The following is a 23,424-nucleotide window of genomic DNA, read 5'->3' as shown; positions in this document are numbered from 1 at the left end:
GTTTTACCGACAAAGAACTGTGTTGAGAGGAAAAGAGTCAAACACACTTCACTGGGGAAAATGGGTCCCCTATCACGTGTCTCGGACTTTGTTGGGGCAATACGAGAGGTGGGGCCTGGGGGTCACCAGCAGCGTCACCTGCAAACAGCTGACCCACGAGCTTCCTTCCTGCGGGTGGTGAACATTTTATACACAGAGCCTTGACCCCGAGCACCGCCTGCCTGAAACTCGGAGTCTGGGCAGGCAGAGCTCCGGATGCCTCACGTGAGGGCCCGTTGTCTTCTCCGTGAGCAGTGGCCAGGAAGGTATCCGCGTCCTGCCACCGACTGGCTTCTCAGGAGGTCACTTCCCAGGTGGCGGCATGTGCCTTCCCTGGACATTGGCCTGGGCTCCTGCACAGGTTCTGTTACACGCTCCCAGGGGTGCTGGATCCTGGCAGGGGTCAGCAGCGACTTTTCTGGGGGCCAAGGGCAACCGAGGGGACCCAGACCCGACCTGTGTCTCTCGGTGATGTACATTGGCGCTTCCGTATGCTGTCCATCCAGGACCGTACGGTCTGCTCGCGGCGCGTGCATGCATACTTTCTCACTGGGTGATAACGCAGCCCCAGAGCTTCTGATTTTGTAGATCTGGATGCGACATGGGCACTGTGAACTGACCATTGCAGATCCCAGGTCTGGGGCAGAAGACACTGCTCTGTGATTTGGAATCATAAAAATAACATTTAGAAGAGGGTGTCCCAACCAGAAAGAGCTGGTGGGGGCCCCCAGCTGCTGGGCAGTGCAGCCAAGCATGCCAGACAGGCCCGGACAGTGGTCCAGCTACATCGGTCCTGGCTGGGAGCCGGCCACCGGCCCGATGCCAGGAGGACAGCAGGCGGGAGCCCCAGGGCAGGCAGCTGAAGGGGAAGTGGATTGCGGTTGGGAGGCAAACCCTTTTACGGCAGTCAGAGCGGTTCATCTTGGAATTCTCCACGCCCGAGAGGCAAGCCCTGGTGCTTGCGCAGGCGTGGCCATTGACATTCTGCACTGAGCCACACCCTCCGGGTCCTAGACCCCTCCCGCCCCCATGTGACTGACCACCGTGGGCCTCTAACACCAGCGCTGCTGTGTGTTTGAGAGAATTTGAAATGCTTATGTTCCAGAAAGTTCCTGTGCTTTGCCGTGTGCTCCCATGTCCCCAAGACATTTTTCAGGACAGTTCAGGATAAAGCAAACACTTCAGCTGTTAAAAATAAAGCTTTGGTACTCACAAACGTGGGTTTCTGACTAAACGTGGCCGATTCGACGGAAGCACTTGGAAAGTCAGAGGCATGAAACCAGCACCTTAGAAGTGGCCGTTCTCGTTGCTTTGCTGTGTAGGGAAGTCGACCGCATGGTTTTACTCCAGAACCACAGGCAAAAAGACGTCCAAATGGGCCATCTACCACTGTAAGGGCTGGGTTTTGTTTTTTTAATTTAAATTCAATTAGCCAACATTATAGTACGTCATTAGTTTCAGATGTAGTCTAAGGGCTGTCTGTGGCTCACTTATATCCTAAGCTAATTTTTACGTTAGATCTTTTCATGAACCCTTATTGAATCAACTTTGTACACATTTTTAAGTTGATAAACACTTCGCTAGTTGATTCTAACAATTAGAGAAGAAAGAATGTTTCAGAATTTAAGGGAGGAAGGAACATTCAGGCAGTGACGGCGGGACAGAGAGTCCCCAGGAAGAACTCAAGCTGAGAGCCTCGGGAAGGCACCAGCGGGCACCTGTTAGCATGAGCTGGTAGAGAGGCTGGGAATGGAGGCCAGTGGTGTGTGTGCGCGCACGTGAGAGAGGCAGGCAGGAGAAGGCCCTGAGACAGCTGCTGAGGCAAGGCGCTCGTATGCTAAGACCAGAGAGGAGGCGTGAAGGGCTGGCGTGGGTTGGTCAGAGGTTTCCCCAGGGAGGGGCTGCCTGCACCCGTGGATGGAAAGGACAGGCCTTTGCTCAGAAGCCAAAGCTGAGACCAGGGGGTGGCCTGTCTGAACGGTGAGGGGCAGGTGCAGAGTAGCCAAGGACACCCACGCGCTTGCCGGTGCAGAGGAGCGATTTGCCTTCCTGTCTACTAGCCTGACTACCACAAGACGAAGACAGCCTTGTGTTTGCCATCCCCTGAAGTCAAGAGCCAAGGAGACCTCTGGTGGCCTCCCCATCCTTCCCCAGGGCTGGCTCAGCCAGCAAGGAGCCCCAGGCTGCTGTGTTCTAGCTGGGACATCACGCTGTGCTTTGAGGGAGAAGTTAGGTTTTCTTGTTTAGGGCTTTGTTTTGTTTTTTTAAATATCTGCAAGACAATTTTTGGAAGAATGCACGCCCCATAAAAGGAAGAAAATGGGGTCGGCCTCTAGGCAGTGACGTGGGCCTGGCCGGGATGAGTCTTACACAGACCCATAGCCAAGGCCTGCCACCCTCCCTCCCTGACGCCGTTGGTGGAGACGACGCGGCTGCTTCTCACCCACCTTTTCTTTGCAAGAGCATCCATGGGGCACAAAGACAGTTCAGTAACTGCTGTTTAAGTGGGTCAGAGAGTGGGGATTTTTTCTCCTACTTTTCTGCAGAGAATCATTTTTTACAGAAAAGAGGACCATATTCAGTCACCAGGGGAGGACGCAGGAGAGGCAGCCTGTTACCACGCTGACGGGCCTGGCAAGGCTTCCCGGAGTAGGAGGGAGTCTAAATGCATTCAGGCACTCCAGGGGGTGGTGTGGTAGTATTTAATTGTGGGGAGTTTCCGGAGGTCTGGGGAGCGCCCGGGGTCCTCATGAGACATGCAGGCAGGACCGGGTTCTCCTGCACCTGAAGGCTCACGCAGCTACTCCAGACCGTGCAGGAGGGATGCCACCAGCCCTCAGTCCCCTGCAGCATCACACCGTAAGCTGAAGACTTTGAGACAGAAAGTGCAGTCCCAAGTGGGTCTTCAGTAAAACAAGGCTGGGCTACACTGCAGTTAATACTTGCCTGTCGGCTGTTTCCAGTTCCGGGAGTTTGAGGCTTGGACTTGGCGCCGTAACAGGTGCTCGGTAGACCGGGTGAAAGGACATCGTGGGGGCACTCGGGGTGCGCTGCCCTGATTACCTGAGGTAAGGGTGGTCTGCAACATTTGAAAGCATTCCAGAAACGGAGCTCCGACGTACGTTGAGGCCATGTGGGTTGGTGACACGTCAGATCTCTTCGCTTTGGTGAGAACTCGACTGACTCCGTCCAGAGCACTGGTGCTCTTGACGCGTCTGTCTGGTGGTCGATGTGCCATAAGCACAGCTCGAGTCCTCAAGGGTGGCTGAAAAGGGGACATGGGGCATAAATAGCCACCATGGTTTAATGTCGGAGAACCTCTAGTCCGTGGCCAGTGCCGCAGCCGTCCAGCCTGAAGACGTGACTCCACCCAGCCCCAGATCCACCCACGGCCTCCTGTACGCCGCCTTCCGAATCCAGCACATCAACCCTGTCCAAAGACGTGAAAGAAAGAACAGAGATGAAGAGGAATGAGACATGGGGTCGTGGTCAGTGCCGTGACTCTGCCGCTGGACATCCAGGTCTGCGCCCCTCCCCCCAGCCCTCGTCCTGGTGTCACGGTCTGAGTTCCGTGGGTGGCATCTTCTGAAGGACAGTCCCGCGGGCCCAGGGGCCTACAAGTCCGGTCCCGCGAGCCCACTGTGGGAGAAAGCGGAGCACGCCTGTCTGTCATCACGAGTCTGCTTTGAAGTCCAAAGAATTGTCAATGGGCAGAGAATATTTAAAAGAGTGTCAGGGTCACGCTGCCCTTGACTGTGAAGCATGTCAAGGCAAACTCCAGCCTCCGCTTCTCCAGGCCAGTGGGTGTGCACGCAACACCGCCCCCCACCCCGCCATCATCTTCAGGCCTGCCTCTTGCTGTGTTCTGCTCAGTGACCTTAGGGGCACCCCTGCCTGGGACCTCAAAGGGCCCCATCCCTTCCTAAACCTGGGAGACGTTTATGGGCGGCTATCAGGGAGAGCAGTGTTGTCTATTAAGGGCAAAGACTTGGGTGAGCCGGTGGGGGGAAGGGCTGCCCCCTGCATGGGGCCTGACTGTTGATGGTAAGAGTGGGAGCCCAAGCTCCTGGCAGCCCTTCCCTCCCGAGGGCGGCGTGTTGGGCGGAAGGAAGCTCTGAAACGCGACAACATTGGGAAGCAGTTCAGGTCTCTGCTTCACGTGTGTTTGTCGGGAGGGAGACCCTGGTGAGCTCGGCCTCCGGCTCAGTCCCAGACTTCATGATGCCGCCTCCCTCCGCCCTCACCCCCACCCGAGGCTCTGTGCCTGTGACTCCCTCCCACGTTTCCATGCACAGTCGGGGCAGAGGGTGCGGGGGTGTCTGTCGAGGATCCCGTCCCTGTGGGGGTGGGCATGGGCCAGACTCCTGAGAGCGTCAGCACACGTGGGCAGCGCACACTGGCATGGAGCAGGGCCTGGAAACGTGCTTGAAATCAGTAAGGCAAGTTCGTTCAAACAACGCAGATACGCAACCTCAGTTCAAGCGGAAAACACAATAATTTGGGTAAGAATTGATTCCCACTTGTTCAGGCTCCTTTGTGCGCGTCGCATCACAGCTTGTGTCGTGTTGTGACGCGCCGTGGAGCCCGACGCGCCGGGCCGGCCCGCTCACCTCGGGCCCCGCCCCTGCGCGTGAAGGCGGCTGGCTCTGAAAGACGTTTTCTGGAAGAGGTGCGGGGCGCGAGCCCGCCCGCTGATGAAAGCAGCTCACCCTCCAAGCGGCGGACCAGAGTGTTCGACGCGGGCCGGGGGGACTGCGGCCTCGCCCGCCCGCCGGACCGCCGTGTCAGAGCGGACCCCTTCCTTCCCCGGAGGTGCTTGTCCGTTATCAGTCTGTCCTGGCTTCCAGGTCCGAACCCCTGCCATAGTCCTGACACTTCCTGGCCTTTGTTGGACCGTGGCACGAACTCTGTTTTGAAAGGACAGGAGCATAATAAAAGCGGATATGGAAGAAGGGCCAGATGACATCACTGAAAGTATTTGAGGAAGTCCCCTCTTTTCGGTGTTTACAATCTCAGCATGTTCGTTGTTTGTAATATGATAAGCGCACTTTTGATACATTGGGGGAATGACAAGCCTTGTGGCTCAGACAGTATTCATGAATTTTTATCTTGGGCTCATAGCAACGGAGAGAGAATAGGAGGTCTTGGCTTCAGTCCCAAGTGACCTTGACTCAGGGCTTGACCTTGGGTACAACATTCCGCAGAGATGCTTAAATTATGCCGATGCCAGCTAGTCACTGGGTTAAAAAAAAAAAAATTCCATTATTAAAGATGAATTAGCATACTGAAGTTTCCCTCTCAGAATCTTAACTCGGAAATTGGTAGTACGCAAAAGCATCGCCTTTCCAAGGTTAACTCCATAAGCTCGTTATAGGGTAGCCTCCTAGGCGTGCTTGTAGAACAAAAACCATGAAACACTCAAATGTCTCCATAAACAGCAGTCTCCCTGCACGATGGAAATGTTGGCGCTTGCTCGATCCCTGCACCCGAACCGTGAGTGAGGAGAGCTTGGTGTCTTTTCCTCTGGGCGAGACAAGAGAAAGGTCGAGAGCGGGACTACCAAACCCTTCCTGCCTCACGCCAGGCGCCGTGGCTCGGCTCATCCCACGGGTTCATCTCCTTTCCTCCCGACAACGACCCAACAGGCAGGGACGGTGGATTCTACCCAGTTTGCAAATGAGGAGACCAGTGGACCTGTGGGATAGGGATGACTCCCAGGCCCGCAAGGCTGCGGCGAGCCCCGAGCCCAGGTCTGCCCCTCCAGACGGGGCACCATGGAGAGCAGCTCCAGGTGTGACACATCCCAGATAGACACCCCTGACCAAAGGCCAGGAACAGGCCCGCAGCCCCCAGAGGCCCGGGGAGACCTGTCCTCTACAGACGCTCCAGAGGCAGGGTAAAAGGCTGGATGAATGATCTTCGTCCCCCAAGGCGGGTATGACAGGACCAGCCCCTCGTCCTAAAAGTGTGCAGGCTGATTCCAATGTTGCCTCTCTGTGGAGAGAAGCTCCAAGAGTTGGTCTGAACCCAGTCCCGGGGAAAGGACCATCTGGTCCGTCAGTCCTGCAGCTGCTGTGGTGAGTGCTCCCCGAGTGCGCAGCACGGAACCCGAGAATGAGAATCCCAGTGGCCGGCCGAGGGCCGCGAGCAGTGTGGGATGGGAAGGTCACGGTCAAAATAGCCGAGTGTAAAGATGTCCCCAGGGACCACCTGCACACAGATGACTGAGCGCTGCCCCCTGGTCCGCAACCTGGACTCTGAGATGGGAGCTGGTTCACAGACCGTGTCCCGGTGCAAGGGGAAAACTGCCAGCTCATGGCAGGGGACCCCTAAATCACTAAGGAGCAAAGAAGAACATAGAAACCTTCTAAAAGCTGCCCGGCAGGATGAAGTTGGCTGGGTACGCGCAGGAGAAGGAGCCAAGCAGAAATGCAGAAATTCTACCCCAGAAGCCAGCCGGCAGGTACCTAAAGTGATGGGGCTTCTGGTGCGGCCTCTCCGCCGGCCCCAGAGCCCCTGGGATTTGACTCAGATGGCTGTCGGGTTTGCAGAGGTGAGGCTCCTTGGGTCTGGACTCGAGCCTGCCCAGGCAGACTACTGGTTTTTCTCACGCGCCAACACAAACCGGTACCAGCCTTGCCCAGGCCGGTCCTCGCCAAACCCAAACAAAACTCTTATTGTGTCGTAAAAGAGCATTGCTGAGTCCCTCTCACTCACGTAGGTTCATCTTGGAATCCCCCACCTCTCGCACGCGGGCGGGCTTAGAGAAAGCTCTCCCCGAGCATCCTCTTCTGGAATGAATAGCTTCAAGAGACAGAGCCACTCTGCTTCTGGAGAACAATGTTAAATATTCACTCCAGACTCCTGCGCCGGCACGAACAGAGTACGTGCCGGGGCTCGTTCGTGCCAGAGAGTGCCAAGATCTGACACGCTGCGGGAATAAGTAAAGCGGAGTAAGGCAGTGTGTGAGGTAATGCATAGCCCGAGCGATGTCTCGGGCCGTCTCCGACTCAAGAGCAGGGTGCGCACAGAGTAACAGTTCTCATGTATCGAGGCCGTTCATTCGAAATTGAACACCAGCAACTTCACTGCACGCGCACCGTACCGCGCGTGCGCCATGCTGCCGTCGCGCCTTCCCAGCAGGAAGTACACGGGCGGCCTCTCCAACAAGAGTCGAAGGCTCCCGATGGATGGTCCCCCCCAAGCCGGAGAACCGTATCCCTCGGGCTGTAAAGAAGACGGAGTGACGGAGCCTTCATCAGAACGTCTTCAACGTGGCCGATGTCGTCTTTGTTTGGGGAGGACGATGCTGGTGGCCTGAGCAGCGAGTGAGCGAAGGCTGAAGCGCCGTCCGTTGGGCTGCCTGCCCTTTCTGGAACTCGGCCCAGCTGCGGGACCGTCGCCACTCGACAGGAGAGCGACGTCGGTGTGGGTGAAGTTCCGTGAGCTCACAGGCCGGGCAGCAGCACAACTGGAGGCAGAGTGGATTGACAGTGAACACGGCAAGCCGCCGAAGAATTCCACTCTGTCCCGGAGGCCCAAGCGGTGGCCTTCTCTCCCTGGGCTCTGTGGGCCGCAGCCCTGCCCCGGAGCCCCTGCTGTGTCCCTCTTCCCCGTCTTGGCCATGAGGCCCTTGTTCTGGCCACTGAGCCGTCTTACCACTTCCCTCCATCCCTTCTGTCAAATGACTGCCTCCGCTGTGCTGTAAGACGAAGGACTACAGTTACTGTAGCAATTCTTTGCTTATTGGGAATTTTACACACGTGTTCAGCCGTACTGTTACTTTTACTGGGATTAGGACTCCTTTCGCAATGCTCCGGTTACTGAGTCGGGCGGGTTTCGCGTGGTCTGCCTCTAAGCACTCTTTTTTCCCCATAGATCTTGTTGGTTTGGCGTGCGATTTTGCAGAAGGTGAGGGTTTTCAGGAGTAGTCCTATGGGGTGTTCCAGCAGAAATGCCCGCACTTAAAGAGAACGAGTAGGGACAAGATGTGAAATCAACACACGTCTGACCTGGCCATTCCCGAGGGTGAGCGGCCATTGTGTTGGAGTGTTTGGGCGGGACTCAGCTCCGTGGATGGGGAAGGCAAGGCAGGAGGGAGAACATTCCAGGCTGAAGGCACAGCTTATACAAAGGTATGTTCCGTGTGGAGGAGGGGACCCAGAGGTGTTCACGTTCGGTGCATTTAAAATCCTTCACATTCCACTCATGGGAAAGTATTTGATTAAGCTCTCGGTTGGAGTTGAAAATAGGAGGCCTGGGAAATGTGGACTGACAGGAATAGGACTCAGACTGGCAGGTGTCAGGAGAAGCAAGACATGCCGGTCCAGAGAAGCAGTGGGGCGTGGGGACCAGGGGAGTATATACACGGAGTGTATTGTGTCTTGTGAACAGAGCCCCATGTGGGCTCCAGCTATGGGGCTAACACCAGAAGGACACGATTGTCCCCTAGCCAGGTGCTTGACCTGTGTCCCCCCAAAACTCATGTTGAAATTGTAACCCCAAAGGTGATGATACTCGGAGGTGGGTCTCTGGGAGACTGTTAGGTCACGAGAGCGCAGTCCCCATGACGGGGTTAGTACCCTCATTAGGGGGCCCACAGAGGTCTCTCTCCCTCTACCTGCCACATGTGAGGACACGGCCTGGAGATGCTGTTTGTACCGGGCGGCTGCCTTGAGCTCAGAGCATGATCTCAGGGTCATGGGATTGAGTCCTGCGTCGGACTCCCTGCTCAGTGGGGAGTCTGCTTCTCCCTCTGCCCTTGCTCGTGCTCTCCCCACAAAAAAATAAATAAGATCTCAAAAAAGAAGAAAAGGAAGAAGATCTCTATAAATCAGGTGCAGCCCTCCCCGGAGGCACTGGCACCCTGACCCTGGATTTCCTGATCCTGATCCTGGGGCAGATCTCTGCTGTCCAGAAGCCCCTGGGAGTCTACAGTCTCTCCTGGACGCAGCCAAACAGACTGAGACCCCAGGCATCAGTGGTGACCGAAAACAGGAATGTGGCCATCTCCATTAAGGATGGAGAGACGGAGGGGGTGGAGGGAGAGTGGCTTCCAGAGCTGGTCTACGGACAGACCCACCGAGGACGTCTGGTCAGCAGCAGGTGGCCCCGCGTGGGAGCCTCCCGCGTCCGACCTCCTTCTCCCCGCGTGCACTCAGGGCCAGCAGCTCCAGCTCACGTGCTGGTCTGCTCTCACTCTGCACTCCTCGTGGCAGCTCGATGTCACGACATCGAGAAGAAGGGCTCTGGTGGGGAGGAGCAGACGGCCTCCCAGGAAGAGCCCCACCCAGCGAGGCTCACCCCGCCCGGGTCCCGCCCCCGCAGCGCCCTGGCCTTCGTGCGTCTCGTCGCGGTGGCCAAGGAGCTGTCCCAGAAGAGGGAGAGGGACTGGGAAGGAGGCACTTTTATGGAGAACTCGACAAGCTATTTCAGAAGCTTGGAAAGAAAAAGAACTCACTGTTCTCTGATGCTCGGGAGACTGTTTCATTTGTAACCGAGACCCGGGGACCCCGGCAGGGAAAGGACCTGGATCAGCCTTTGGAGTCGAGTAAATAAGCTCCAGCTTAAAATCGATCCACAGACGTATGGAAATTGCCAAGAGAATCCATCTTCCACCGTCTCGGTTGCTCAGAGCATGCGGCTTGGGGGGTGGTGGGTGGCAGCGGGTGTGGTGGGAACGATGCACAGACTCCAGGAAGCCCACCACAGTCCAACCTCAGAGGTACCAGAACTCGAGCGATTGGGGTGGTAAGTGATGCCCGGAAACTCAGACGGTCTGGGCTTCGGGCAGGACACCTCTCTCGGGCTTCCAGATGGGGAGGACCTGCGTTTGGAGGCACCCTCATGTGGCACCGTGCCTCCTCTTAAGGCGACCTGTGGAGCCCCCCGACAGCACACCCGCAGCCCCATGGCCGCAGCGCACCTGCCTGCCTCCGACGACAGCAGCCGCCACGTCCCTGGGCCTGCCCTGTCCAGGTGACTCAAGATGAAACGCCTCACAGTTGCCACCCAGAACCTCATGCTGGCTCTCCAGAAAGGACATGGTGGGAGAGACAGGAGGGGTGCCTCTGGCTAGAGCACGTGCCCCCTGCGCTCGCGTCCACACCTGCGCTGGCCCCGACGTGTGGCAGAGTGTGCGGGAGGCAGCCTGCTTCCTTGGGCAGACTCCGCTCCCCACCCCGGTGGGGGAGCAGTGGGGAGGCCAGGGCCCAGGCCTGGGGCAGGAGCTGCCACGCCCGCCTCTTCTGGGCCCGCCGGGAAAGCGGCCCGTCCTCACCTGCAGGCAGGCCCACCCACGCTCTGAGATCATCCCCAGCCTCCAGCCTCAGCCGGTGTTTCTCCGGAAGCTCTGGCTGCTCCAGCCTCCAGCCTTGGCGGGGTTTTAACCCTCCTTCCCGGGCTGGGGCCCTGTGCCAGCAAGCCCGGCCTGCACCGGCGGCACCGACCCCGGGGGCCGGGCAGCATGGAGGGCTCCGTCGGGTGTGTCCTGGCACAACCGCCAGCAGACCGGGGAAGGCGGGCCGCGTGCTCGTTTGGTGCAGACCCGGCTGCCGTGGAGCTGCCAGGACCCGGCCCCGAGCTGCCTTCCTGCGTCCTCTGCTCGGCCTCCTCGCCGCCCACTTCCCGGACGCCCAGCGGCCCATCCCGGGGGCTCCTCGTCCCTGACTTGGGCACCTCGCTGGCCCGCCGGCCGGCTGTGTGGCCTCCTTTCAGTGTCGTCAGCGATGGTGACGTAACCCAGGGAGGCTCTGGCCTCCCAGCCTCCCGCACTCCCGCGCCCGCCAGTGGCCCGCCCCGTCTTGCCGGGCTCCCGCGCTGGGGGCTTCCTAGCCCGTCCTGTGGGTCAGCACCCCGCGCCCAGCGTGGCAGTGCGGCTGTGGCCGGCCATCCTGCCAACAGCGACTGTGCTGGGAAAACACCCCTAGACCTTGAGCTCCCGGAGCAGAAGGAGAGGGTAGAGATGTTGGCCCGCCGCTGCTCGTAAAATCATAGAGGTATGCAAGGATCGTGTCACGTGGCTGGTTGCCGAGGGCCCGCCCGGTGACGTCTGCCGGTCAGGCGTGCCAGCAGGAGTGACGCCATCCCGCAGGTATGCACCTGGCCGCGGCGCGGGAGCACCAGCGCCGAGCTCAGCGTCTGTCCTTTGAACTCGCGCTCACGGTGCCCCCGCCTCTCCCTCCATTCCCCAAACTCCCGGCCCTGTGAGGACAGGCGGGGACTTGGGCACGACTGCTGCGAAGCCCATTGTCGTTGGTACGAGTGCCCTGAGGTTGTCCGCTCCAGGTGGGCCCACGTGTGTGCCCCGCGGTCGTTTCGCTGCCGGTACCTGGTGACGCTGTCAGGACCCTGCTCGAGGCCCATCTATCGTGGGCGCCTCGAAATACTTTCAACAAGGGAAGCTGAGCTGGCCACGTTTCCCACCCGGTTCATAGGGACAAGGGCTTTGTTCTGTGTGGAGCGGCCCTGGTCTGCGTTTCCTCTGCCATATGCTTCGTCTCGCTAATACCATGTTGGAATTATTTCCTTAATTTCTAAAGCTGCATGTACGGAAATGGCTTATATTTCCTGTTTTGATAAACTAATAGAATTTTACTGGGAACTTTGTTCCCAAGTTGGCTTTCTTCTTAGTCAGCTTCTTTTTTGGACTAAAAGAATAATTCTAAAAAGTCAGGCTTGACTGGACTTGTGACAAAGACAAAGACTTGTATAGATTCTTTACCTTAACTATGAAAGACGACTACTTTTTTACAATAAGGGATGTCTGTCTTCTGTGTCGATTAGAATGGGTTATTCAGTATCTCCCGTGCAGGAAGCTGGGGTTGGATGCTGGGGCCAGTCCAATGGTAAAAGATCTGTAAATTCCCTACAGAGACTTGCTCTTTTTGGCTGGAGGTATATTGGCTTAGAAAGACTTTCTTGGACAAGAAGTTTCTTGGAACATGCAGAGGACAAAATATTCTTTGTTTTAGGACAAATGAGTTTTGTCTCTTGCATTTTCATATAAATTTGGTTAATACTCATTTCTTATGTGCGGTCCGAGAACAATGCCGAGCATTTTTTTTCTTTCATTTGTAAAGATTGTATCGACTGTAAACAGTCCTCACACCCGCAGAAAGCGGGGCCCGGGACCACGGAGTTGCTCCCTTAATAGACATGGACGGTTCCCTCTGGTAACTCACAGGAAGAGCTTGTCGTAGAGTCTAAGTCTTTTGTGTGTTTCATTTTCAGGCATGCAAGTTATTATTTAAACCTATTTTTAAATGTCCTGAATATGAGGACAAGTCTGCTGCTGGGAGAAGCGAGAAAGGCGGTTTTCTCCCTGTTTGGAAGGGGCCGGTCCTCAGACACCTACAGACGAGTTTGGCCCGGGTGGCAGCCAAGAGCCTTTCCTCTCTGCCTGATGCTACATGATACCCGCCGGAGGCAGCGGGAGCCTCACTCCCCTGGTGCCAGCGGATTGCTCACATACGAGGCGTGGCCAGCAGCTCAGGGGACCGGATGTTCCCTAATCTCCCAGCTGCTCCAGCCTGTGTCCCCTCGACTCGACGGGATTCCATTTATAGATGGCAGACCAGTCTCTGCCTGCAGCCGGGGAGCCAGTGGCCCGGAGCAGAAAAGTCTCCGCTTGAACCTGATACATGCCTGTTCGGGGAGCTGGAAAGTGGCTTGTTTTAGAAGCTTCCACGACCTCTGTTCTCCCAGAGACAAAAGTCACCAAGGGATGTAGGTCACGCATGTAGGGTGGTTTGGGTGCATCTGGGATGAACTGAATGTCCATGCAAATACATGTATTTTTATTAAATCTTTCCAAGAGTAATGATGCCAAGATTCACATAAGATGCTGAAGGAAAGAATTCCCGTATAAAAAGCTGACACCTCCCCCCCCACCCAAAATCTGTTGCTCAAAGGTTTCCACTTGGACCCTGGAAACAGTCTCTCTTGCATTCTGCTTGAGTAGAATAACCAGGGTTTCTAGAAAATATATCTATGTGTTGACATTGCCAATTGGCTCGTAGACGATCAGGGTCATTCTTACTGCCTAGAATTTCTAATTAGTACAGCAGTGCTGGCTACTGGTTCGGGGCCGGGGAAAATTCAGACGAGAACTGCCTAAAAGGGTGTTCTGAATACGGACTAGAGGACCAAAGTGTTTTTGACACCGTGACTGATGAGAAGCTCAGCGACTGAGCCCTCAGTGCCTGGAGCCTCCCCATACGGGCCGCGGGGGGCATGGGGCGTCTGGGGGCCAGTGCTGTCCCCGGACAGCACGCTGGGTCCTCTCGAGGCGTGGAGGGCACGGGATCCGTGGGGAGTATACTTTCTCCTCCGCTGAAGGAGGCGGCCTCCAGGAAGCCCCAGCGACATGTGTACGCAGAGAGCCTGTTCAAAGCCTGTCCTGATGCAGGAAATGGAAGGTGGGGCCTGCATTCCTAAGTAGTGCCTGGCGACCCGGGCACTGCGTCCACGCGCCAGGGTGGGTCCAGGTCCCAGCAGGACAGCAGCGTCGCAAGCTGAGATGGAGCACCTCTCAGACGTGCATCTGCCCGCCCCTCCCCTCCCAGCGCACCGGGGACACTGTGTCCAGACACAGCCTGTTCAGACTCCCCGCTCGCTGTCCTCCCTGCGGGCTCTCCCCACGCCACCCAACCCTTGCCAATATGGCTTTTGTTCTAATTCGCTGTTTAGCAGGAGGCGCCCACTTCTCTCCCTGGTGCAGCTCAGAGGCATTCCTGCTCTACCGTGCTTCTTGTGTTTCAGCCGTTTTCTGTCCTGTTTCCCAAAACTTAGAATTCACACTTATTTTTCAGAACAATTCCTGTTGGGTCCACAACACTTGGTAAGACGTCCAGCGCTTAACGGCGATGGCAGAATTCCCGCCCGTGGCCCTGTGTCTGCACTGGCTCTCCCTGCCTCCGTACACCCCTCCCCAGCCTAGAGGGGGCCGCTGAGTCTGGGGGTGGGCTCCGGCCAAGGTAGCCCCCAGGATAAGGGCCCCCACGGACCTCGGTGCAATGTTCGGCAGTCGCTGAGGAATTAATGATTGTGCCCCCGAGTCAGACTCCTTCCACAGCTGGGAAGCTGCATCCACAGGTCGAAGCATTTCCACATCTTGGTAGCAATGAGGCGGCTCTCGTTGAGCAAGGGGCACAGAAGGTGCCCCACGCCTATCCTGGACCATAAAGCAACAATGGCTGAAATGGAGTCTGGCCGGAATCCGGCACCAGAGGGGCATCCTGGGGGTCCTGTGAAGACTAGGTTCAAATTCATTCCAGTCCAAGATGCCCTCGATTCCCCGATGGTGGGGACTCCCCAGAGGCCTGGCCTTCCTCGGCCTGGACACTGGCAGCCTCCGTCCCCGGGGCTGGAGCAGTGAGGGCCTCGGGTCGGAGGGCAGGGAGGTGGGTCTCTGTGGGGGAGGCCAGTAAGGGATAACAGAGCGCAGGACGGCCCGAGGGGGAGGCCCTGGCTGAGTCAATCCTCTCCGTGACCCCGCCTGACTCTTCCTCTCTTACCATGTCTCCTTCGTGGCGCTTGCCGTAATTTAAAGCGTGTGGGCTTTGGTGCTCATTTGCTCGGTTTTCTTGTCCACCTGCGTACAGTCTGTTCCTGGCGTTACACCCACGGCCCAGCACAGTGCTCGGCCCAGAGTAAACATTCAGTGGAGAAGGAAGGAAGGAACGAATGAGCGAATTTTTAAGGGGAGGAGGTGGGTATAGGGTCTCCAAGAGCCCTGGGGCTGTCGTGTTTGATAGAACTGGGGAGCCAGGAGCACTCCCATGGGTGCAGCTGAGGGAAAGGCTCTCCCTGACCACTCCGAGTGGGGAAGCACACGGCACAGGCTCCTCCGTCCTTCCGGAGCCTGGGAGGCAGCAGTTCCTGCGGGGGTGCGAGGACATAGGGCCACGTGTGTGTCGGGTTCTGGCGTGCTCAGGGCGGGGGTAAGGCCTTTGCACTCTGCACAGACCCTCGCCGGCATCGGTCTCATTTGGCTGCGGGTCCTGCTCCGCCTGGGGATGAGGGACATGCAGCCAAGCTCGGTTGGTGGTTGCCACGTGGCTGTGACAGGGACACCTTCCACACCTCAAGCTGGGTCTGGGGGAGCCTCCGGTCCTGGTGCTCAGCAGCGTGGCCTCCGTGGGACGTTGGGATGGTGATCGCAGTGACCGGTGCTGCTGCAGGGGGGGCGTGGGGAGAGCAGGGGGCAGGGGTGTTGTTCTAGAAAATGGTACTGAGGGGAATTCAGACTTGTCACGAGGGACTAGTGGAGAATTCAGCCGGCGCTCCTGAGAAGTCTTGGAGCTGCAGACGGGCTGCAAGCTGTCCTAGAGACGTGGACATTAAAGGTCTAGACCCAGGCCAGCTTGTCATCTCCGTGGGGGTGTGCAGTGGGAGGAAACCGGTCATCTTTACTAAGGAGTTGACCAGAAGGCTCGAGGTTCGTCTCGGGTTGTGTTCAGTGGTAAAATCCAGGGGAGACCCGAAGGCTTGGGGCAAGGGCAGCGGTTGGTGGGGGCTTTTAGTATTCTGTTCTGGGGATGCAGACAGAGGACCCCACAGAGAGGTTCACATACCCCACATTCAAGGTCTTCAGGAGGGCATTCGTATCTTGAGAACGTTCCAGATCTCATGTCCCATCAGGGAAATACCGAGGCTCAGGTCTGAGGTTTGCTCAGTCTCTAAGAAACGTCTGGAACACGTGCTCTGCCCTAGTAAAGTAAATGCTTGTGTTCCTCCTGGAGATCTGGCCTTCCAGGCCGTGGGGCGCAGAGCTCTCGTAGATGTCGGAATCCACAGGACTCCCTCTGTAGGCATGCGAGATGTCAGATGGTGATGGGAAAATACACACACACACTCCACACCCCATCACATGCACATACACCACTTCACACACAGACACGCATACACAGGGTTGGGATCTCCATGATGGAAATTGGCTGTGGCTTGTAGAGGCAGGCCTGCCTTACCTCCTGAGACTGGCACCCGAGCCATGGCACTTGGTCGAGGAAGGGCCAAGGTTGGGATTTATCAAACTTGTGAGTCCCAGCTCCAAAAGTGAAACAACACCGTTAGATTTTAAATATGTTACAAAGAATTCATTTCTATAACTAAGTCCGCTGCATATCCTAAGCCTAGGACAGAAAGTCTGTTAGATCGATTTAAAGTTATTTCAACCAATGGTTTATATCCAGGGACTTGGCAAGTGCCCTTAAAATCAAAATTAAAAATAGCCTCTGAAACACCAGATGGAGAATGTGAGTTTTTGCTTTCCCCTGTAGTCCTTAGGCTGAGGAGTCCCCCTGCCCTTTCCAGACAACTGGCAAATGAATTATTGTGTGAACCAGGGACACCTGCCAAGCCCCCCGTTCGCATCCCAGTTGTACGTAATACAGAGTGTAAATGTGGCTGTCCATCTAGAGACTCCCTTCAGCGTTCAGGGTAATCCGCAAAACCGACAGCCTTGCATGGGGTTGGATTTATAAAAACCAGTTATTCAGAACGGTGGATTTTAAAAAAGCGCCCCACGATAGATAAACATCGAAGCGTGGAAAAATCGGGAAATACCGAGAAACACATTATGAGGGTGTGAAAGGACTGTAAATGTGTTTATTTTTACACTGTGGAACTCAGACGGTCTCACACAATGATAACCAAAAGATCGTCCAGGAAAGGGATTTATCGTCTCTACAGAAAGAACACGGAGTGGTTGCGTCGTCTTAGGTAAACTGTAGCCAGAGTCCTTGTGTGCCCGTCCAAGGCTGCACGTGCAGGAAGGCGAGCAGGCGTCGCAGAGGGGGCAGCCGACACCGCAACCGTGTGCGCATGGACAGCAGAGCCATGCCTGGAGCGGGGAAGAGTCTAGCTGATGCATTAGCACAAAAAACAGACAGAAAGCTGACCGGAGGGAGTCCCCAGGTGACCATCCTGCTTAGTCACTGAGACCTAACTTAGAAGAGAATGGAGCAGATGAGGCGAAATGCACTTTTGTGCCGAGCTGGCATGGTCTGTTATCTGGGGAGTGCTGCTTGCGAGGGGAGGTTTGGCTCAGCGCGCACCAGAAGCTAACCATGGCCAGTGTCCTTGAGTATCAGTTCCCCCCAACTGGGCAGGGTCTGCCGGGCTGGCCGAGGGTGACGAGGGTGATGAGGCAGACGGGGGTTCTGTCGTGCAGATGGAGGAGGTAGGGCCAGTCAAGAAGGGGAGAGAAGAGGGCTGATCTGATCGCCACTTCCTGCTCTATTTCGTGCTCTCACCAGTCTGAAAGGGAAATCTCCTGATCCAAAGTCCAAGGCCATCCTGTACCTAAAATACTGAGATCAAGGGCAAGCAAGCACTGCCTTGGAAACCGTTGGGATTGTCCAGGCAGAGAACTCCCTCCTTCAGCCCCTTGCCTCATTGAAGAGTCCGCCCAGTAAAGACTCGGGAAAGCCTCTTCCCTCCGTCCCCGCCTCCTTCTGCAAACCGCTGCGTCTCACAGAGGGAAGGGAAGGGCTGTCCTCTGCCGGCGCTACCTGGGATGCCGAGAACCCCTGCAGCGGGGGTGAGGGTTTGTGAACATTCTGGCGTGTTTGCAAGGTCCTCCTCCCCTTCGGAAGCCCCTTTCCCTTTAGCTGCCCCGGCTCCATGTTGTAGGATCGGGACTCAGTCCTGCTCACCTTGAACCCCCGCCTCGGGGCTGCCTTCCCCACAGCCCCAGGAGCATGAAGGGCCACTTCCTGCACCTGGAGCTTCTCGTTCACACTCAAGTACTTGACACAGAGTGTCCTCGTGGGCTCACCTCACACGGGATCCCTGGATCCGGGGAACACTCCCCCCGACTCTCCAGGCCCAGGACGTAGCTTGCCATCCGGCATGGAGCAGACACCTCTAAAAGGCGTTTTGACTGTAGAAGGTGCGGCACCTAGAGTGACCCTGACGTAAACTCTGGACCCCGGGTGATGCCGCTCTGCTGGGGACATTGGTAGTGGGGATGGCTGTGTGGGGGATCTGGGGGGTGCACAGGGACTCTCTGTACCCTTGGCTCCGGGCCCAAAGCTGCCCTAAAAATTAAAGCCTGTGTGTCGAATGGCGAGCCGGCCGCTGCAGTTGGACGTGCTCTCAGCGGACGAGGCCCCGCCTGTCGCAGCGGACAGCGTTTGGGATAACACGTTCTTTGTGCTTCCTCGTGCAGGGCGTGAAGAAGTTTGACGTGCCGTGTGGAGGGAGAGACTGCAGCGGGGGCTGCCAGTGCTACCCTGAGAAGGGAGGACGGGTAAGTCTCAGCGTCGCGGACACCAGACTCTTCCGTAGCCTTCTGTCCCAGACACTGGTGCCTTCAGGCACCTGAGTCAGTCCACACTTGCCCGAGAAATTCAACACAGACTCGTTCTTCCGTTTCAGAACAAACAGTAACATAATGCAAAGTTTAGTCAGTGTACACAGGTTCCAAGTGGAGAATGGTAACCTTTTTACGCATCTCTTGTTCGTTGTTACAATAGATACACATGTATGATGCAACTGTGTTTTATACCGTGATTTTATACATAAGCAAATGTTCTGCAAAAATATGATGTGAAGAAAGCATGGTTGGGTCTACCCCGCAGTGTAGACATCCCGACTGGAGGGCATGAGCCTCCTGCCATATAGAAAATGAGTCTCACTTTCAAAATTCGTTTGCTTGCCCCCGAATGTCCTTTATGTAGCAAATTTGATCAGGTAAGTGAGAAAAAGCTCAGTCCCCGTCACCACCAGGACACCTGGTGGCACCTGAATCACGGTCTGATACTGGGTTTAATGTGTCCAAAGTGACAGGCTTTCCTGTTGCTGGTGAAGCTGATGTCTGGGTCTTGGCATTACTGATTTTAAACAGATATTTGTTTCTCTGTCTAAGCCCATTTTCACGTGGGGAGCAGTGTTTCGTTTTATGACGCAGTCTTTTGAGTCTTCGTGCCTTGGGATCGCGCTTCCCTGGGGAACTCCTGCCTGTCCAGGGTCCCGGGCCGGGTTGGGAGAGGCAGTTGGGAGGTGGTGCCTGTGCCCCCTGCCACCGTCGCATCAGAAACTACAGCACCGCGTGGGGGTTCCAAGTGCACCTCACCACCCCGAGTCCTGCGGTCAGTGTTTGCGGTCCCCGTTCCCTCCACACAGGAGGAGGACGTGTCTCCATGGAGCTTGGCCTCTGCGCTGGGCGTGACGTCACACACCGTCTCCTACCTGAGTCCCCTCCAGAAGCCAAATTAGACTTTGGGCTAAGGAACCCCTTTACAGATGTGTCGGTCTCCCTCCCTCACATGTGACTGGTCAAGCATCCTTTCCAAGCCAAAGATCACGCCTGAAGAGGCTTTGGTCCTCACGTCCTGGGTCCTTCCAGAACCTCAGTCCTGGGGACAGCTGTTGGCTACTGATGTCATCTAGGTTCCCCTGCCTGGAATGGGGGCATTATGCTCTAAGAATTGCTAATTGAAGATTGTGCATCAGCATTTCTTAAGGGTTGAGTATTTTTTAAATACATGGAAGCCATTTGGTGAGATTTAATATCCTCCTGGCGGTCCCTTGGTATAGACTTTCCCAGCGATGTTTCTGGAGCAGGGATGACAATGGCTCACTGTGGGGCTCTCCCCTCCCTGAGCCCTGGGCAGCCTGGCCTTGTATGGGAAAGAGGAAGACAAATTAGTGGTTTACAAATGTCTGTGGGACTCGCTGGGTGGGAGGGAAGTCGGCTCCAGAGAGCCCCCGCGTTCCTCTCCATGGGATCAGCCAAACAGAACCCAAACAGAGCACGAGGTTACTGGGTCTATTCTGTTTCACTTGTTCATGATTGTTTCATGCAGAACTGATCTGTTAGCATTTCCCATGATGGTTTTATGCGAATTTTGTTCTTCTGTAAAGATGGTTCGTTCTGATGCTTTTGTTTCAGTCAAGGATAATTAACATACGGTGTTGTGTTAGTTTGGGGTCTGCAGATTTAACGATTCAACAACTGTGTGCATGCCTCGGTGCTCATCGAGAGCAGTGTGCCTTCAGTCCCCTTATCTGCCTCCTCCCTCCCCCCACCCCCTTCTCTGGCAACCAGCAGTTTGTTCTCCGTATTTAAGAGTCTGGTTTTTGTTTATCTCTTTTCTTCTTTGTTTGTTCATTTTATTTCTTAATTTCCACATATAAGTGAGATCGTATGGTATCTGTCTTCCTCCAGCTGACTTATGGCCCTTAGCGTTTTATTTTATTTTAATAGATGACGCCATCTACATAGTTCTGTCCTCTTACGATGCCAGGGGTCTTCTCGGAGCGGTTATTAGGAGGGAGACTTCTGAGGGTCCCTGGGTCTTCCTGATTCAGTAAGTTTGCTTTGAGCTCTGTTTCCCTTTGGCTGTCATGAACACAGTTTGTGCCTGAGACCGTTTGTCTGTCTTGCCTAGTAAAGTAGATAATGGCCACCTCCCGGTGAATTTGGTTAACACGAGAAATCCGGAGCTCCGTGCGGGTTTGACTTGCCCCTCCTTCAGCCGGTAGTGATGACGTGAAGCTGAGATGTGGCGGCTCGATGAGTGCTTGGTTCAGGGACCGAGCCACATGCTGGCCCCCTTGGAGGCCCCGCCTGTGGGATCCAGCAGGTGCAGCATGCAGAAAGCAGGCCCCCTCTATGCTTGCCTCTCTCCACACTGCCCAGCGCCCCAAGCTGCCCTCGGCCTTGCAGCCCCAAGTCGGGGTGTCTTAGCAATCAGACCCCGGGACCGGGGTGCACCATATTGGGTGTCCATCACCAAGATGGTAGAAATGCTGACGGCGAGTGGTAAGGAAAGGGCGCTGGAGGACGAGAAATGACACCGTGTATCCTCGCATTACCGGGATTATCTGCTGTTAGGACCCTTGGGTCTCCTTCATCCAAATGCTCATGAAGACACAGTATCTGTCTTAGTTCCTCAAGCCCAGTCTCTGTACGTTAAACATCTGTTAATTAACAGATTTACCCAGATGTGTTCCTATACACCACACAGCTATTTCCGTCCTTACTCTTGGACTGATAATATTTTTTAAAAGTAAAGTAAAGCATAAAAATGGCGGCTGGGTAGATTCTGCCATCAGAGAGCTGAGTGCAGCGCTCGTTCTTTCCCACAGCGTCCCCCAGGGCCCCTCGCCGTGGATTTTCCCCACGGAGCTTCTGGAGCGGCGATGACAATGGCTCAGTGCGGAGCTCTCTGCTCCCCGAGCTCTGGGCAGCGCGGCCTTATATGGACACGGGGTAGAGTTCACTTGCTCGTCACCATGGTGACAGCCGACATCAGAAACTGTATGTTACTGAGTAACTTTTGGACTCAGAACAGAAATCACAAATGCACTACGGATTCCGACTCCAAATGAATTCTCATGTTACCGAATGAGTCAGCTCCGTGTGAAGCGTCCTCTCCAGCCCTCAGTGGTGGGTGGTGGGTTGCGGCAGGGGGATGGCTGTCTCTCCCGGACTGAGCCATCCCACCTGTGGGTCAGCGGCTCCAACAGCCGGGCTGCGAAGGGCAGGGGCTGGGGCCCCGCTGGGTGTGCCGCCTCACTCCCCGGCCAGAGCTGGAAGGCGCAGAGGATGTTCTAGACCCCGTTCCCATGGGAGGGAAGGAGGACACCAGCACAGGGCATGAATGACCTACTCCCGTTTGTCCCGAGCAAGACTCAGACATTTTTGGATGAGTTCTTCTCCCAGTGCTTGCCTTCCGCCTTTGGTATGAAGGAGGTTCTCCCGGGTAGGGGGCGAGAACACGGGCAAGATGAAAGGAGGTCTGGCCCTCTTTCCTCAAGTTATGACTCCCTGGTCGGTTCTCCAGCCTTCTCTTCTGTTGTTCAGGAAGTCAACATAACTTTAAGAAATGAACGAATACGGGGCCCCTGGGTGGCTCGGTCGGTTGGACATTGGACTCTTGGCTTCAGCCAAGGCCATGATCTCAGGGTCATGAGATCGAGTCCAGCGTCAGGCTCTGCAGTCAGTGGGGAGTCTGCTTGGGGGTCTCTCTGTCCCTCCCCCCATGTGTACACACGCACTCTCTCTCTAAAATAAGTAACTTTTTTTTAAAAAAAGAAAGAAATGAATTAATACTTGATTGACGTTAAAAGCTCTGCATTTAAAATAACCTGTTGTGTATATATTGTGGTAATTAAAACTCGTAAGTCCTAATTCGCCAATATTCCACAGGGTGATATGCACAAAGGAAGTCAGCCTCCTAACTTCTCAGACTTTCCCACTGCCAGCAGTCCTACGATCGCCAGCACCAGACAGAGCAGTGTGGCCCCCTAACCTGTCTCTATCTGTTTTACTCTTTCTTTCCTTATACATTTTATACTTTCCCTTCCTCCGTGGAGGTGGAAGGCCATTGGATGGACAGTATCAGAGTTCATTTCTTTTTTTTTTTTTTTTAGATTTTTTTCATTTATTTATTTGACAGAGATCACAAGTAGGCAGAGGCAGGCAGAGAGAGAGGAAGAAGCAGGCTCCCCGCCGAGCAGTGAGCCCGACGCGGGGCTCGATCCCAGGACCCCGGGATCATGACCCAAGCCAAAGGCAGAGGCCTTAACCCACTGAGCCACCCAGGCGCCCCCAGAGTTCATTTCTGTTGCAGAACTTCTGGGGAGTGGAGTGATGCTCCAGGTCACTCCAAGGTCAGTAGTACAGAAAGCGTAAGGAGGGCAGGCAAGGCGTCTGGTTTAACAAACAGAGACATCTTTGTCTTTGCTCATTAACGTACCTGAAAGACCATGAAATTCTCAGGTTTTTCCATCTGAAGTCAGTTGTAATTCCTTATTTCCATCCCTTAGACAGGTTTACGTCCCCCAACCCTTTGGCTTCAACTGTCCACTCAGGACAGGCAGGTTATTCTAGCTGTTTAATGCTTCAACCTTCCCAGGACACCTGTTGCCCTGGGCAGTCAGATATTTTAGACATTGGTAAAAACCAGATACTGTTTAAGCCCAGATGGTGGGGAATTGTGGGGATGGTCAGGCCTTAGTGGGAGAGAGAGAACCTACAGCTTTGACTCTGTGCCAGCGCCCGCGTGAGTGTTTGGGCATCTCCCGCATCACTCAGCACTCAGCCAGCCACGCTCGCCCCCCGTGGGCCTGACAGCACCCCCCACCACCGTGGGCCACAGGACCAGAGACGAGCATCTCCCGGGCGAGGTGGTCACAGCCCCTGGCAAACCGGGTAGCTGTGGTGTTCTTCCGTGTAGCCAAGAGTTTCCCACAGTCTGCGGGTCCCTGGACTTGAATCAAAGTATGAGTGAATAATTCTTAACGTCACAAGATTCCTTAAATTCAACAACGTAAATCAAACCAAGAGAAACCACAGAGACGCATGAGAGGGGGCACGGGGAGAGCGGACAGAGGACTCCGGGAGGTGGGTGGAGGCAGGTGGCTGGGCACGCA

General features: G+C 55.6%; 1 protein-coding gene across 1 annotated transcript in view; it reads left to right on the top strand.

Annotated features, from left to right (window-relative positions):
• Nucleotides 1-23,424, top strand: part of COL4A2 (collagen type IV alpha 2 chain) — a 155,876-nt gene that overhangs the window by 26,812 nt on the left and 105,640 nt on the right. Inside the window, 1 exon segment of the mRNA XM_032881048.1 lies at nucleotides 18,212-18,292. Within this exon segment, the coding sequence (XP_032736939.1) occupies nucleotides 18,212-18,292 (81 nt within the window).

The sequence above is a fragment of the Lontra canadensis genome, unplaced genomic scaffold (assembly GCF_010015895.1).
Source record: "Lontra canadensis isolate GAN:19392208 unplaced genomic scaffold, GSC_riverotter_1.0 scaffold73, whole genome shotgun sequence".
Lineage (NCBI taxonomy): Eukaryota > Metazoa > Chordata > Mammalia > Carnivora > Mustelidae > Lontra > Lontra canadensis.
The sequence above is the reverse complement of the archived record's forward strand: the minus strand, read 5'-3'. Positions and strand labels throughout refer to the sequence as shown.